The 16,075-nt window shown below is 42.1% G+C and overlaps 2 protein-coding genes across 3 annotated transcripts; one reads left to right on the top strand and one right to left on the bottom strand.

Annotated features, from left to right (window-relative positions):
* The first annotated feature begins 1,785 nt into the window (after positions 1–1,785).
* On the top strand, positions 1,786–9,740 carry hsf2 (heat shock transcription factor 2). 2 transcript variants are annotated; one of them, XM_018742522.2, is made up of 13 exons: positions 1,786–2,012; positions 3,214–3,322; positions 3,414–3,541; positions 4,176–4,300; positions 4,624–4,699; positions 4,808–4,869; positions 4,978–5,056; positions 5,244–5,368; positions 6,229–6,486; positions 6,934–7,036; positions 7,477–7,533; positions 7,825–7,894; positions 8,416–9,740. In XM_018742522.2, exons 1-13 carry the CDS (start codon positions 1,920–1,922, stop codon positions 8,712–8,714), a joined length of 1,584 nt encoding a protein of 527 aa, XP_018598038.1. In that variant the 5' UTR covers positions 1,786–1,919; the 3' UTR covers positions 8,715–9,740. The 2 variants fall into 2 exon arrangements, with proteins under 2 accessions (XP_018598038.1, XP_018598040.1); XM_018742524.2 differs by lacking the exon at positions 7,477–7,533.
* Positions 9,480–15,862, bottom strand: serinc1 (serine incorporator 1). The gene is made up of 10 exons (XM_018742525.2): positions 15,736–15,862; positions 13,994–14,155; positions 13,013–13,206; positions 12,544–12,623; positions 12,288–12,425; positions 11,947–12,116; positions 11,657–11,747; positions 11,283–11,424; positions 10,894–11,121; positions 9,480–10,528 (listed from the first exon to the last, which is right to left on the bottom strand). Exons 1-10 carry the CDS (start codon positions 15,772–15,774, stop codon positions 10,390–10,392), a joined length of 1,383 nt encoding a protein of 460 aa, XP_018598041.1. The 5' UTR covers positions 15,775–15,862; the 3' UTR covers positions 9,480–10,389.
* Between the last annotated feature and the right edge of the window lie 213 nt (positions 15,863–16,075).

Raw genomic sequence — 16,075 nt, 5'->3', positions numbered from 1 at the left:
AGCAGGGTATACACTGGATGGGACACCAGTCCATTGCATGGAAATCACACACTCATTCGCTCACACACACACACACAAATTGAGGGCCGTTCAGAGTCATCGGCTGGCCTGAAACCCCCGCAAACACAGGAAAAACATGAAAATCATCAAGTTTATTGCAAAAAATAAAAAGACAAATGGCCCTGTGCAGAATGGAAGTCGGGTCATTTTCGCATGGTGATACAGTGACATCTAGTGGTCGGTTTGTGTAAGTGACAGAGCGGCTCAACTGCGCACGGGGACCCCGTTGCTGTAACGGTGCTGCACTCTGCTCTTACCCTGTTCTCCAGGTACAGTAGTGTACTTCCACTGTATCTCACACAGTTAGTTAGACAGCCTTACATAAGGCGAATGTTTAAATAAGCGACTTTCACACAATAATGTATGTCCAGACCTGAAAAATTAATGACAGTATGAGCAGCAATCTGAATGAAGATTGATTCCAACTAAATAAAATCACAAAATTGTAAAACATAAAAAATTATATTCTAACTATGAGCACTGTATAAATATGCAATTTTTAGAGCTATTTAGTCAGGTCATACAAGAGATTCCTTGTCTGTCCATAGAACATTCTCCCGAAAGACATGGGAATCATCTAGGTGTTTCTTGGTATTAGAGAACTTTTTCACCAAACAAATAAGTTTTTCAGGTGTTATATATTCACTCAAGTGCCTTTTGTCTAATATGAAATTTTGGCTGAAGACCTGAAAGAAAATGCAATAATAGAGGAAATCAGAAAGAGGCAAATACTTTTTCAAAGATACTTTGTGTACTGAATTTTTTCCCCCTAAACATGTAAAAATGCATCAGTATAAACAAAATCTAAGGCTTTCTGGTAACTGGAGTTCCAAGTTCAAGAGTTACTTATGGTGCTCCGAGCCTTGGCATCAATGACAATAATGACTGACAATTAAACTCATCACACCTCAGCAGGGACACCTCGTTCCAGGGTGTTTTCTGGCACCTGGACAAGCACTCCTGTTTACTGTCTCATCAGCATCCCATAATGACACAGCAGATACCTCTGAAAAAAGGAAGTTTTACACCACTTTGCCTGTACGGAGAGTAGTCTGGACCCTGCAAGGTGGATCTCCTGATAAAGAAGCACTAGGTGAAATGCACTCAACGCAGTAAGAGAGCCAGCAGGTGGGGTAGTGGTTTAGGTTGTGCTCAATCAGTCTGGAGATCCTTTACTAGGATCCCCACTCCTGCTGTTGTACCCTTGGTGCTTACCCTGAATTGATACATACAGTAATTGTAAACGTGATTATCTAACACAGCTGCCCGAAACAGAGAACCAAATCAAAATGAGTTATTATTATTATTATTATTATTATTATTATTATTATTGTATAAGGTAGTGAGAGCAGATTTGGGTTCCGATGGGACAATCGGAGAACTATTTACCCGTGGTCGCTGGAATAATAATAATAAATAAGAAGAAGAAGAAGAATTTACTGCAAAAAACGACTCTAACTGAATTTTTCCAGCACTCCAAAAGGCGCGTGTGTGAATTCAGACGATTCTACCTGGGAAGAGACAATCACTCCGTATAATTCCGTCGCAATTCGCAGCAGGAGCGGTGCGGCACAACCGCTGCGGTGACTGCGCTCCGCACAGCGCGTTGCCACGCCGCACCGGCGCGCGGCACAACCCCTTGCAGCGGCAGCAAGTGCATGTTATTCCACGTGAGGAAACTTACGTAAGTGCGCGAGCAGCCAATCGGCGGCCAGGACTGAGGACCGGAAGTTGTATTCTACGTCGCTGTTTTCACTAGTTCTGTCGTTTCTTAGTCGGCCTGCAACGTTTTCTATCAAAAAGCGCGGAAAAGAAAAAAAAAGAAGTAAAACGCGTCGTGTTTAATATCTGTGGAAAAAATGAAGCAGAACTCCAACGTCCCGGCGTTTCTCACCAAGCTCTGGACTCTGGTGGAAGATTCTGACACGAACGAATTCATCTGCTGGAGTCAGGTAATGTGAAGTGTAGTGAGCCCAGCCTGCTAGGCTAGCGAGCTAGCGGTTAGCATCGCTGTTAGCATTAGGTTAGCATTAGGCTAGCATTAAGCTAGCATGGGCTCCACAGCTAGCATGGCTAGCCCAGCTAGGCGAACAAAGAAAGAAAAGATCCTCTGCAAGTGGCCCAGTGCTTGCTAAATTAGCTCCTCGAGTTAGTTGTCTTTCTTTGTTGATAGCACACAGTCGTGGAACAATAATACATCTTATCTTTATCATGATTTTTTGCTGCTCGTGTCGTGTGACGTGATCGTTCATTTTTCCTTTCTTTCGCGTGAAGGCTTTCACTCCGCGTTGTTGTATAAGGTAGCAATGACTGAGGCTACTTGGCGACTTGTCCGCCCTAGTTCGGACGCGGTAAGAGTGTCCGTGTCCCGCAGCACTTCCGCACTCGTCCCGTGACCCGTCGTCGGGAAACAATGATGATGTTGATGGCCTTCAACAAATGGCTTTGTTGCTGAGCCCACCAACGAGTGAGGACATACCAAGCACGTATGAACTGAATACTTTATGAATTATTACACATGATCATGGAAGATATTGAGGTACTGCAGTGCAGAGTCTTTGCTTGGTCATACTGTGCTTTTTCATCCCATGGTGGACATCACATTGCGCTGCTTGTGCTTTTCTGTAGTGTCAGTCGACACAAGATGAACCAAATGAAATCAACACTACAATATCATTATAATCAGAACCACGTGCACCATTTGTTCATTTTTCCCCCCTACTCCTGTGGTGCCCTTGGTCAGGATACTTTACCTGAATTGATACAATGAAAGCACACACAGACTGAAACCGCTTGCCCCAAGCAGGGGTCGTGGTGAGCCGGAGTCTAACCCGGCAACACAGGGTGTAAGACAGGAGGGGGAGGGGACACACCAAGGACGGGACGCCAATCCGTAGCAAGGCACCCCAAGCGGGACTCGAACCCTAGACCCACCAGAGAGCAGGCATAGGCCAAACCCGCTGCGCCACCGCACCTCCCGCAATGAAAATACCTTTCTGGATTGTTATGGGTAAATCATTATAAAGTTCAGTATCTGGCACTGGAAGTCACATCAGACGAAGGTGTCAGACAAAGATTAGTTGTAATAATGCAGTTGTGATGTAAATATGTGCTCTGACTTGCAACTGGTGTTCATTTTCTTCATCACTAAAGGAGGGGAGCAGTTTTCTTGTACTGGATGAGCAACGTTTTGCCAAGGAGATACTTCCTAAATTCTTCAAGCACAATAACATGGCCAGTTTTGTGAGGCAGCTCAACATGTGTAAGTAGTTTTGTTTCTTAACAAAAGTCTCACACATCTTTTGCAGTGGTTCTCAAGACTCATTTGATGCAAATTTTGAATTCTTGTGCAGATGGGTTTCGCAAAGTCATGCACATCGATACTGGCATAGTGAAACAGGAGCGTGATGGACCCGTAGAATTCCAGCATCCTTTCTTCAAGCATGGACAGGATGAATTACTGGAGAACATCAAGAGGAAGGTATGAACCATGGAGGTGCTTGCTGACAGAGGGCTTCCTGAATTCATGAAAAGTATTTCTTGAACTGCCTTTTTTTTTTTTTTTTTAATGTGTGTGTGTTATGCATTGAAATCAACAAGGCCGATATTGGGGTGCACTTCAGTGTCAGGCAGTACAGTTATGTATGCTGATTGTTAACTTTCACACTCTCAGCATCTGGATCATTACATTTAAATTTGTTTATTTAGCAGACACTTTTCTCCAAAGCGACTTCCAATGAACTCTATGTGGTGTTATCAGCCCACACACCTTATTCACCAAGGTGACTTGCACTGCTAAATACACTACTTACAATGGATCGCTCATCCATACATCAGTGGAACACACACTCTCTCTCTGTAACTCACACATTATGGGTGAACCTGAACAGCCTGTCTTTGGACTGTGGGAGGAAACCGGAGACACGGGGAGAACATGTAAACTCCACACAGACTAAGCAGGGATTGAACCCACGTCCTCGCGTACCACCCAGGTGCTATGAGACAACAGCGCTACTCACTGTGCCGCCATGCCGCCCATTATTCTGTCGTTAGGAGCACAGAAATGGAGAATGAGCTGTTGGTGAAACAAAACTACATTATTTTTTATTTTCTAGGTTTCCTCCACCAGACCTGAGGAGAACAAGATTCGACAAGAGGATCTGTCAAAGATCCTAACCAGTGTTCAGAACATCCATGGAAAACAGGAGACCATAGACTCAAGACTTGCAACTCTGAAAAGGTATAGGACTGAAGTCATATTAATGGAGTTTTTACTGGAGTGGTCATGTTTTTGAATACCTAGTGTATATTTTATTTGTGTCAGTAGTAGATTAAATGCCAGTCCAAAGATGAAACATACATGTTAAGATTGGACAAAGGGTCAGAAACATCCTTAGGTTGCAAGCACATTATCAAACTGAGACAGGATTATGCAAATTAAATTTTTTCTTATAAAAAAAGAAAAATCCAAGAGAACTCTTCATGTGGTATTTTGAAAGAAACGGAGAGCAGATGGCAGGCTGTGACTCCACTGATCGCATGACCTTTACGTTGTTTGCCTAGGGAAAATGAAGCACTTTGGCGGGAGATAGCAGATCTGCGGCAAAAACACGTTCACCAGCAGCAAGTTATAAAGAAGGTTCAGTAAAACTTTCATTTCCTTTCTTTTCCCATTTCTTCAGAAATATTCTTTGGATGATACTTCAGAATTGTTGTGTGTTAACACTTCACTTTTGTACATTTACAGCTCATACAGTTCATTATTACACTGGTTCAGAACAACAGCGTTCTGGGCTTGAAGCGCAAAAGGTATGATCGTATCTCCGACGTCACGTTTTACTGTTCGGTGCAAAGAACTAAGAAATGAGTGCAAATCAAAATTGAAATTAACTCTGCCTTCTTTCTCCACTTCTTCAGACCATTATTGCTTAACAGCAATGGAAAGAAGTCTAAATTCATCCATCCGATTTTTGATGACGCTGTGGACCACAGTAAAGTACGTGTTTAAGTCCCATGTAAATACCAGTTAGATATTGTATTTAGTGCAGTTACCACAATTTCTGCTTTCAGTTCCTGTACTGATGTGGCTTCCTGTTGTACCGACTTGTACTTGACAGTGTCACGTTAGACTTTTCTTCCTTAATGCCCAGTACACTATTTTTTTGTGCTTCCTCCTTCCAAAGGGTGTGGTCAATGGCCTCAATGGGTTAAAAAACAACTCTGACATTTCTGACGATGTCATCATCTGTGATTTGACGGACGAGGATGCTGAAGTCGCAGAGGACACTTCAAAAAATTTTGATCAAAGGTAAACCCAGTCTCCATAAGTATACAAATAGTGTACATACATTGATTTACTTCCAAATTTGCTCAGCCTTTGTAGTTTTGCTCAGAAGTTAAAATTGTAGGCTAACATACCAGAGCTACCTGTGGGCTGTCTGAGTTGAATAACAAAAAACCTCTCAAGTTTGGATTATTGGTGTTATTTTGCACGATGACTCTTTTGCATAAATGCAGTGAAAAATTATATACAGCGTGTCCTGTTTATCCAAAGATCATTCCTGAGACCAAGTCACATAATGTTTGCATCAGATAAGGTGTCCATCCACCTGTAGAGTGCCATCATGCCAGTATCGGTGACCACATGCTTTCCTGAATTCTGCTGCACAGTGTTTGTACTCTGTGTTTGTTCTTCTGCAGTGACTATACTGCATTGTTATTAGTGTATTAGTAACAATAATAGAGTAAATAGCCTCACTTCCAACTGTTCTGTCTTAAAAAAAAAAAAAAAAAAAAAAGTATTGTAACTGAACTTAATAGCCTGATCTAAATTGGTCATTTAAGTGGCCTTCTCATAATTACTACTGCAAAAACTTATATGCGAGAAACACAAGAAAAATCCCAAAGGCAGTCATGTTCGCCGAGAGCATTGAAATGCAGTTGTCGGTGCCTTGGGTGGTCCTGACACTGCCTTGCGTGTTTTGGCTGCACTCGGGATATTTCGTACTGTTCTTTGAAAAAGTGAATGTCTTATTTTATTTTTCATGGGAGGTTTGTTGGATAAAAAGCCATGAGATAGAGAATCCACTGTATCTGAGCGATGAGTTTGTGCAAGTCTCCCTGTTAACATTATGAAAATGTGCTACACTGTACTGGTGATTATTGCAGGGATGTGGAAATAGTGGAGGTTCAAATAGAAGATGACACAGCTGCTCTGGTGGAGGCCAGTGCAGAGAGAGAGATTGCTGATGGCCTTGAAACAGCATGTGAGGACATCGCAGAAACCCCCGCCGACATCCCTCAGACCAGCAGCGCCCTGCAAGTGAACAAGCCATCTGGGTTAAGCCTTGAGGACCCCGTCAAGATGATGGACTCCATCCTCAGCGAGAATGAAGCCATCTCACAGAACATCAGCCTCCTGGGCAAGTGAGTGCCACATCCTGGACCACTGCTTTTTTTTCTCCTTCTCCAGAGGCGTGTTCAGATTTGGTGAACTGGAACCCACATGTTACTTATTGATTTAGCTGTCACTTTTCTCCAAGGCAGTTTAAAATGTTGAAGTACTTGTAATTACTAGGTTATATAAAGCTGTGTGTTTTTACTAAAGCAATTCATGGTAAGTACCTTGATCAAGGACGCGACAATGGGAGCAAGGATTCGAACCAGGATACCAGCACCTGCTGCCTTGTATGCAGAAGGACTTATAACAATTTAAAAACCGGACATCTTCGATTGTAATAAAAGATCGCTGAACTCATTTTTTTATGCTGCAGCATCAAAGTAAAACTGTTTGAAGGTAGTTTTGAGCAATGGACAGTTTGGAAGAACTTTAATGCCGTGAACAACAGTGTGCGCACCGTGTTTGTTTTCCAGGGTTGAGCTGATGGACTACCTGGACAGTATCGACTGCAGCTTGGAGGATTTTCAAGCCATGCTGAGTGGAAAGCAGTTCAGCATTGATGCAGACATTGCAGAGGTATGTCTTTCTGTAATATATTAATAATTTATTAGTTTTTGTACATGAGAAGGAACTTTTTGTTCTTTTCACACATTGTTTCTGCAAGGGGCACATTTTTTACCCAGACTTTTAAGATGTGGCATTGTAATTTTGCTGATTCTTATTGTTATTTGCCTTCATGTTCGCTGCTTAGTTGCATTGTGGTAACTTATTTTACTTGATGGCAGAGTTTAATTTATTTTGAGACATCTTTTATATTTTTTTGTTTGTGTGGTTTCTTTAGAGCAATATTTATTCTTTTACAACATTTACGATGACATTATAGTCCTCACTAGTTTTTAAAAAAAAAAAAAAAAAAGTCACTTTGGAAAAGCAAAGAAGAATTCATTAGTTTTTTCCTCCACTTTTAGTCGACATCCCTCAATTAATAATTGCTCTAACTTTCCCCTCCCCCATAGCTTTTCAGTCCAAATAGCACGGGGAACTCAAATGATATCAGCGGCTACACAGCTAAAGTGAGTCTGGTAACCTGCATTTGCGTATAATGAATTTCAGTGAGAGTTGGATTTCGCTATAGTACGTCAGTGGGTTCCAGCTGCCAGCTTGGAGCTCTCATATTGACATATTTAAATAGCAATAGGAGAAGTACTTCTTTTTTCCTCTCTTTTATTCTCTTTTTCTTATATTTTTTTGCACACTTAAACTTGTAGTTTTCACTCTTTTCATATGAAGTCTATCTTCTTTAACTCATAATAGAAAACAACTTGATTTTGTTTTTTTTATGTTATCTTATGTGTAACTTGCAGGAGACAGGCAAGTCAAAAGAAAATGCAGAGTCTTCATCCAAACAAGGCAAACCGGAGGCTGACAACACAGGTAGGTCTTTTAAAAGGAACATTTAGCTGAAGCTTTTTTCCAAAGCGAATGACAACGTTAAGGTGCTTGCAACTACTTACCCATTTGTACAGCTGGGAAATTTTACTGGAGCAATTTAGGGTAAGTACCTTGCTCAAGGGTACTACACGCGGAGATAGGAATCAAACCTACAACCTTTGGGTCCAAAGGCAGTAGGTCTAACAACTATGCTACCAGCTGTCTTATTTATCGGGCAGTATGGTGATACAGCAGGCATTGCTCATGTCTCAGCTTCTGAAGCTGTGGGTTTGGTTGCAGCTGTGTGGAGGTTACATGTTCTCCTTGTGTTCATGTTTACTCCTACAGTCCAGAGACATGTTTTGGGTGAACTGATGACTAAATTGGTAATCGTGTGAGTGATGGCACTGTGATGGACTGGCATGGCAGTTTGTTCCTTGCTTCCAAGGCTTATGCTTGTGTGTTGCTAAGAGACAAAATTGTTTTTTTGCTGCTGAAATAATACTATGCTGCTTGTTTGCCAGACAAACAGCTCATTCAGTATACCTCCTGCCCCCTGCTGGCCTTCCTGGATGGCTGCAGCTCACTTCCCTCAGAACCAGAGGCACCACCCTGTGACCTGGGCGAGAACTTGCTGGAGCGCACCACTGATGACCCCAGTGATCTTCTGGAGCAGAGCTTGGATACCCAGGAACTCCCACGGAGCACGCTGATCCGCCTGGAACCCCTGACAGAAGCAGAGGCTAGCGAGGCTTCCCTCTTCTACTTGTGTGAACTAAACCCCGACGGGCCTGGCCCAGAAGCCCCCCAGCTGGAGGTGTAAAGGACGGATATGTGGATGTGGGCCAGGAGCAGGAAGGACCTTTGTATATATTCATCAAAATGATGATCTATTTATTTGCCAGTATCTTTTGGTACAGTTCTGTCCAGCGTTCACCATGAAACATTCCTTACATAGCAACTGTGGCACTTTGGCCTTCTCCGTGAATGACGATATTTCAAACCCAGAAAGTCCTGGTTGCTTGTTAGCAGTTCATCCCTCCCCCATTTCTTTAATTTTTAAAAAATTTTTTGAATGGTTAAAGAGGAACAGTTTGGAAGTTTTGTTGTACGAGTACAGCAGAATGATCCTTCAAGATTTAGTTGTCTTTGCAGTTAAGATATATAGAAGTGCCTGTACCTGGTCTCCCGATGTTTGGAAAACTTCGGTGTTTAGGACTCCTGTAGCTCGTATTCTTTATTCACAACTTGTGCTGAGACATTTGTGATTTACCTGTGAGCTTATTGAGTTGGCAGTATCAATAAAAATGCACATTATACAGTTTTCTTAATTATCCAGTGGCTTTAAGGCAATCCCGATAGTGGGGAAAATAACTGGCATTCATTACTGTGCAATCGCAGCATAATGTTTCCTCCCCATGAAGACCTGCAATGTTAGGTCTGTACATACTGATAGAGCTAGCTATACAGTATTGTAAAGCAGGGGCAGGATTTTAAATTGGGTCCTTCACGCTCTAACCAATACATCCCTTGCCATCCTTCCATTTACAGTTGCATCTCTCGTACGACATAGAATCACTAATTGAAGTGTTAGATAATGGAATTCTTTAATGGAATTAATGAAGGTAGGTTACATTGCACTTCCATGTCACAGCCAAAAAAAGCAGAACTACCACATTAGCTCTACTAAATTGAATTACTGTACACATAGCACATCAGTCTAAAACACTGGAGGTACAACTGTGAAAATGCTAAATTAAGTTCCACAGTATAAACAAAGGTGTCAAGACCTATTAAAAACTCAGTGCAAAACATCCAACAATACAGAAAAAAAAAAAAAAAAAAAAAAGTACAATACTAAAGGAACAACTTTTGATGTATACTTTGACACCATTCAACATATTACATCTACTACCAAATTAAGTTTTCTGGCTAAGATCACAGCAAATTAAAAGCAGAGTAGGTACAACTCATGGCATGCATGCACTACAGTTTGGTTTCCTACATAATTTAAACCAATGAAAATAAAAGCACAAATCTGTGCATATACATCAATCTAGCTTCCAGAGTGAGGAAAGTACACCTGGCTGTTCACTGCAGAAAAGAAATGGATTTCAAAGCTGTCAGATTCATAAATGCCAAGCTTTCCACTTAAAGCCAATCAAGCATTTTAGGCCATTCCCTTCTTAATAGTCAGCCTTGTTTCCTCTTCAATACAAAGCACTTTCCTTTTCCTGAACTCTTATCTTTAAAGACGGTCTCAAAGACAACTTAAACCCTGTAATTTTCCACTGATGTCACCCTCCTTAAAGACAACTTTCTTGACATCTTTCTGCAATACTCACTGGAACCTGATCTACAATGAACATGCAGTTAAAACAAAAATATGTGGTCAGCCACAAGGAAAATGGTTATTTACAGCGGTGACAAAGCTTGTCACGAAGTACACTGCTGGGTATTCACAATGACAGGCAAGTAGAGATTCACTGAGCCCTTCCTCAGTCAAAGTCGCGGTTTGTGAGCACAAGCGGAGCCACAAGGGTCCACGCGTAAAGAGCAATGCAGATCCAGCTAGATGACATCTTCACCCACACGGAAGGCCACTTGCTTGTCATCATCTCATAGTTGGCATCAGGGCTGTAGTGGTTAAAAGTAGGGGAGACAAGTAAGACTGGGGCAAAAGAATCCCTAGAAACTGATTTTTCTGATTTATTTTCCACCGTTGCTTTTGTAATAGAGAGACATTGTTTTATCCAGAAGCTTGATGAAGATATCAAACCAATTAATTTATTGTGAATCCATTTTAGTAAATGGAACATGACTAACTTACTAATGACGATCAATATTCTGTGGCGATCAAGTCATACAAAACAAATACAACTTCCTTACTGAGCTGTAGTCCCCCCCGTAACAAGACAAAAATCAATTGTCTGCTGGACCATTAGTTTAAAATGTAATTTAATCTGAACAGGAAGAAAGACCATAGGTGAAGTCCAACGCACCTGTACCAGTTGGTCAATGTCATCATGATATACAAGGAGGCAAGGAAAAGCATAAAGTGGAAGAAGGAGTAGCTATAGGTGACACCATCCCGCTCGTTGTCAATGGCACGGCTCACACCGTCACCTTCCTCAAAGTTCTCTGGGTGACTGGGCCCATCCTCGATGAGCGCTGACTCATCGTTGGTCAGAGTCAGCTTGTTCACCTGCGTATTGGACGAGTTTCGGATGCTGGAAAGAATGCAAAATTTAATCAGTTGCGCAAACAATTCATACTTTAACCAGATCCATCCATTTAGCTTTGATCCTGCAGAGACATTAATACTAAATAATTATTGTGTAAATGCTTACTAACAATCAATTTAGTGATTCCTCCCATCCCCCCAACTCACCTGGAATACAGGACACACATCAAGAACAGGATCAGTCCCACAATGCCCTGAGCATCCCACCACTGAACCACGTGGTCACGGCCAGTCGGGCTGGTGGTGTTGTAGCCAATGATTCCGAGCAGGCTTGGGTTGCACTTCCTGTCTGTAAAATGAAAAGCCATAACAGGTGTCAACACACTACGGCAAAGGAACTCAGACGCCAACAAGCCCAGGGCAAGAACTGATCAAAGTTGATCAAGACTGAATAAATATTTTTTCCAAAATGCATAAAAAACTTCATATACTATATATGAATAAAACCAAAGTTAGCATAGAATTATAGATGTGTACAGCCAATGTCGGGATACATGCCATTTCATGCTGAAACAACCTACCAGGCTCATTGGTCATAGCAGACCAGGTCAGATACATGGTGTAGAGTGTCACAATGGAGGACTGCAACAGGCCAGACCTTGGCTGAGATTCCTGGAAGGGATAACCGGACACAGGCACAACCCTAAACATTCGGCACAGTTCACATTCTGCCAGATTCCACCTAGTATTTGGACTTGATACATAACCAGCATTCATGATTACTACTCATCTTGATTGGGACTCCTGCATCAGGCACTGAAATCATTCATCATTCAGCACTTGCCAGAGTAACTGTTCCACGCGTCATTACCTGGATCTTGGGCAGGATCGACATGACGGAGGCTCCTATGCAGAGCAGCATGTTGATACTTATGAAGACCTTGTTCTCTGTGCAGCCCTCAGTGTGGGTGTAGTAGATGTAGAACATGACCAGGGAAATCAAGGACAAGGTGTAGTTGACTGTTGTTGCTGACAGAAGAGCTTCAAAAAGAAGAGAGCAGCTAATTCAACTTCATTTGTCTAATATTCTGCATAATGTGGGCTCTGACAAATTATGTTTATGCTAATTAGCAGTCTCTTAACGCACCCCCAGATATCCTACTTAATAGTGTAAAGGACAAGCATATGCATTTTATTAATCTTGTTTCGTACCTGCATACCAGCAACGGGAGTTGCCCTCCTCCATCTTCTCCACCCAGGATTCATTCCAGGAATGAGCAAAGTCAATAAGCAGCACCAGCTGGATCAGGATGAAGCAGAATGCTCCCGCCATTCCCACATAGAACCACACTTAAGCAAAGAGAGGGGAGGAGATATTGACATCACGGCAATATACCACCATATTTTATACAGAATACATGGACAGAGGAGCAATGTGGCTGTGTTTGATGAACTTGCTGTGCGTTACCTGTTGTAAACGGTCCTTCTGGAATGAAGAACGCACCAACTGTAATGGCAGTGGCAGCAGCAAACTTGAAGAACCAAAATCTGAAGAAGAAGTTAAAGGTTCAAATTGAGTAGAGGAATATTCACTTGGATGGCAGTGAAAAAATCATATCTAATATGATACTGTACATTTAAAATTAGAAAAGCAAAAATTCAGTTAATTTCTTTTATAGAATCTTATCACCTCCCTGTGTAACTTATTAAAATAACACTTTGTAAGACTACTGATCCTAAACAGAGGTTAAAGTCCATACATTTCTCATATTTTTTAGTAGAAAATAGTTAGTTCTAGATCATTACATAAACCATGAAAAGAGAATCTGAAAAGTCAGAGTTGTCTAAAAAGGCGAGTGAACATGAATTTGAAGCTAAAGGGAGGAGCCAAAATTTGATCTCATTTCCTTAGAGCCCAACAGGCTGTGCCAATTTACCCATTATGTACTGAAGCTCTGGGGTCTTGGCTACTCTTTACTTTGATCATGAGGAGTGAGAAGAGCAGAAAGAACATGGCCATGCCAAAACAGACACGGTACACAGCCTTGTAGCCAACAAGAACATCGCAGTTCACATGACCCTGCACGCCAGGAATGGAAGATCCCATCCCTCCTTCACAAAAGCCAGGAATCTGCAATGACAAGCAGTCCTCATCACTCAGGGAACTTCACCCCCCGGTCAAAGCTGAGCTCACCATGTTACAATTTTACATACTGGTACATGAGAGAGAGAGAAAGAAAGAGAGTGACAGAAAATGAGTTTTATTGGCCAAGTGTGCTGACGCACACAAAAAATTTGCTGTGGTTCTTGATGTTTCCAGTATTTACAGACAAACAGCTGACAAAGGATTACAGAATAAATAACATATTTACAGAGCATACAAACATGAGAGTAAAAATAATATAAATACAAAAAAAAAATGTAAGGAAGTAAATTACAAAAGTGATGGGATAATGTTGAACTGACAGGAGACCTATAAGGGAGGTTAACTGTTCATGAGAGTGATGGCCTGAGGAAACAACTGTACAACTATCTTGCATCTGGTCGTACAGAGCTCTATAACACCTGGCAGAGGAGAGAAGTGTAAAGAGTTTGTGGCCGGGGTGTGTGCGATCAGTGACAATTTTGCCTGCCCGCGTCCTCATTCTGGACTTCTACAGGACCCGAAGGGTAGGCAGGGGTGCGCCAATGATCCTCTCAGCCATCTTGACTGTCCTTTGTATGGGCATTTTGGGTTTTTAAAGGCAACTATACAAAGGCCGGTGGGACTTTAACCAACAGCCCATAGGCCTGTGTTTCAAGATTTAAAACTAAAATTACATCTGGCAGTCTTGTATTCCATTTGAACCTACAAAGGTCTAAACATAAGGACAAAAAGGAGCCAATGAATATGAATGAAAGTGAAATTGCAAGTGAACCTTCTTGAGTTGTGCCTCCATCCCAGGCATGAGCATGATGCAGGCCACACCCACGCCCAGCAGCATGAAGGCGGCGTAGATGAGCCGGGTAACTGTTGAGTTGTTCCCACTGGGGCAGCATCGGCATAACAGGCAGGGGGCACTCCCGCACAAGCAGGGTATCTGAGAGGAGTAGACAAATGGTTAGTGCGTACACCCTCGGAGCAATCCTGAACGGTGAGCTAAAGAGGAGAGCTCTGCCCTCTGCTCTTCACACAAATACATGAGACAAGGGAAACAACCCATCCAGGGAAACTACAATCCACCCAGGCAATTAGTTTTCACAATCCAAAAATCTATGAATCGGGAAAAAGTACAGATATGAGGCATTAGCGTTGCTCAGTGTACTTACTTTCTCTCAAAGAACTATTCTCAGAAACATCAGCGCAATTCAGTCCCACAGAAAGAGAACCTCAGTTCTCCACAACTTTCACATAGCTACATACTTCTGTGAAGTGTTTAGCCTGAGGAGGAAGTGAGATCTGTGCCAATGTGCAGTACAGTGAATACAAAATCAAATCAATAAAGAGCTAACAAGTACACACCAGCACCGAGTAGTTTTATGTTTTCATAACATACAAGCTTGTGTACCTGACCCACATTCTGCGATCAACCACATCCCGTTACATGATACCTTAGGGCACGTGGTACCAGCAGGGAGACCCTCCCCAGCCAGTGTGACATGGAGAGACAACTTTTTTATTTTTTAAATCTAAGACACTCCCATTCTGGCTTCAAGCTAACCACAATGATAGAAGACTAACTCCTCAGCATCTGGACAAGTGATCATGTCATGTTACATGACATGTCATTTTTATTACAGCTTCAGGACCCCTCCAAAAAAACAAAACATGATACACCCTACTAGATACTGCAATATTTGCTCTTGTGCTGTATTTACTGGTATCCATATGCATTTGCTTTTTTTTTTTTTGTGTACCGATTCTGTTTATGCATCATCATGCCCCAGTTCCTATAATAGAAAACAGCTGAAATTCTTGACTTTGTTTTTAATAAGATTTCCTGTGTTTAAAGGATTAGGCAGGAATCTTGCAGGCGAGAATATGAAATGCACCATTTAATCCTCCCCCCCCCAAATTGCATTAAAGGTAAGCAAGAGTTAGTTTTACAAGAATTCACCTTTAGTTTATTATAAGCAGATGTTAAACTGATTTTGGCACCTGCTCGTACAACCAAGGACAGCGGGGCCCTGCTGGACGGCGTAGTACCTGAATCCCTGCACGAAATGAAAGCCTGTTCATATATAAAATAATATATATACCTGCTTTAACTGTAAAATTAATGTGCAAGAGAAGAAAAAAAAGGGTGATCACTGATGACGACGATTATAAAAATCGCAAGATCAGTCTGGCCGCCCTCGGAGCCAGACTCAGACGCCCATGAACACCACCGACTCTGCATGTCATCTGTCCCTTTTCCTTTCTCTCTTACATCTTTGTTTCTGTAAACCACAAGAACTGGATAATAATTCCTGCAACTGCGCACGGCGCGTAAAAAAAATCCCCTCAGACTCACAGTCACCACAATATGATATGCGGCATTCTTATTCTATTCGGCTTCGTCATCCTTCAGAAGTTCTAGAACGTCTCCGCCGAAGCGTCGCTTTTTTCTCAGAAAAAAAGAAGAGCGTGCGCTTCTCGAGCAGCACGGCTTTCCGAAAACAATAAATAATATAACCTCACCCAGCTTGCCATAGAGCACAGTCCGAGCACGGCCCCCATGGCGGCGCGTTGTTTCCGAGCTCACTGACGACGTGAAGATGGCTCTCGCCCTTACGCTTCTTGTTTACAGTTTCACTACCACTTCCGCTTTGGCAGCAGCGACGAGCGTTTTGTTATGACGCATTTCCGGTATTTGCGTAGCTTCGTTTCGTGACGAGACTGTCTAGCGGTACGGGAAATGTGATGATAATACTGCTAATAATGCAGTAAATGGAATAACACACACACAGAGTGTTACTGAATTCTTTACTGATGCTTTTATCTAGTCTGAAAGTGAGTCACACTTCGTGTTTCCGCAGTA

Source organism: Scleropages formosus, chromosome 1, assembly GCF_900964775.1.
Source record: "Scleropages formosus chromosome 1, fSclFor1.1, whole genome shotgun sequence".
Taxonomy (NCBI): Eukaryota; Metazoa; Chordata; class Actinopteri; order Osteoglossiformes; family Osteoglossidae; genus Scleropages; species Scleropages formosus.
The sequence above is the reverse complement of the archived record's forward strand: the minus strand, read 5'-3'. Positions and strand labels throughout refer to the sequence as shown.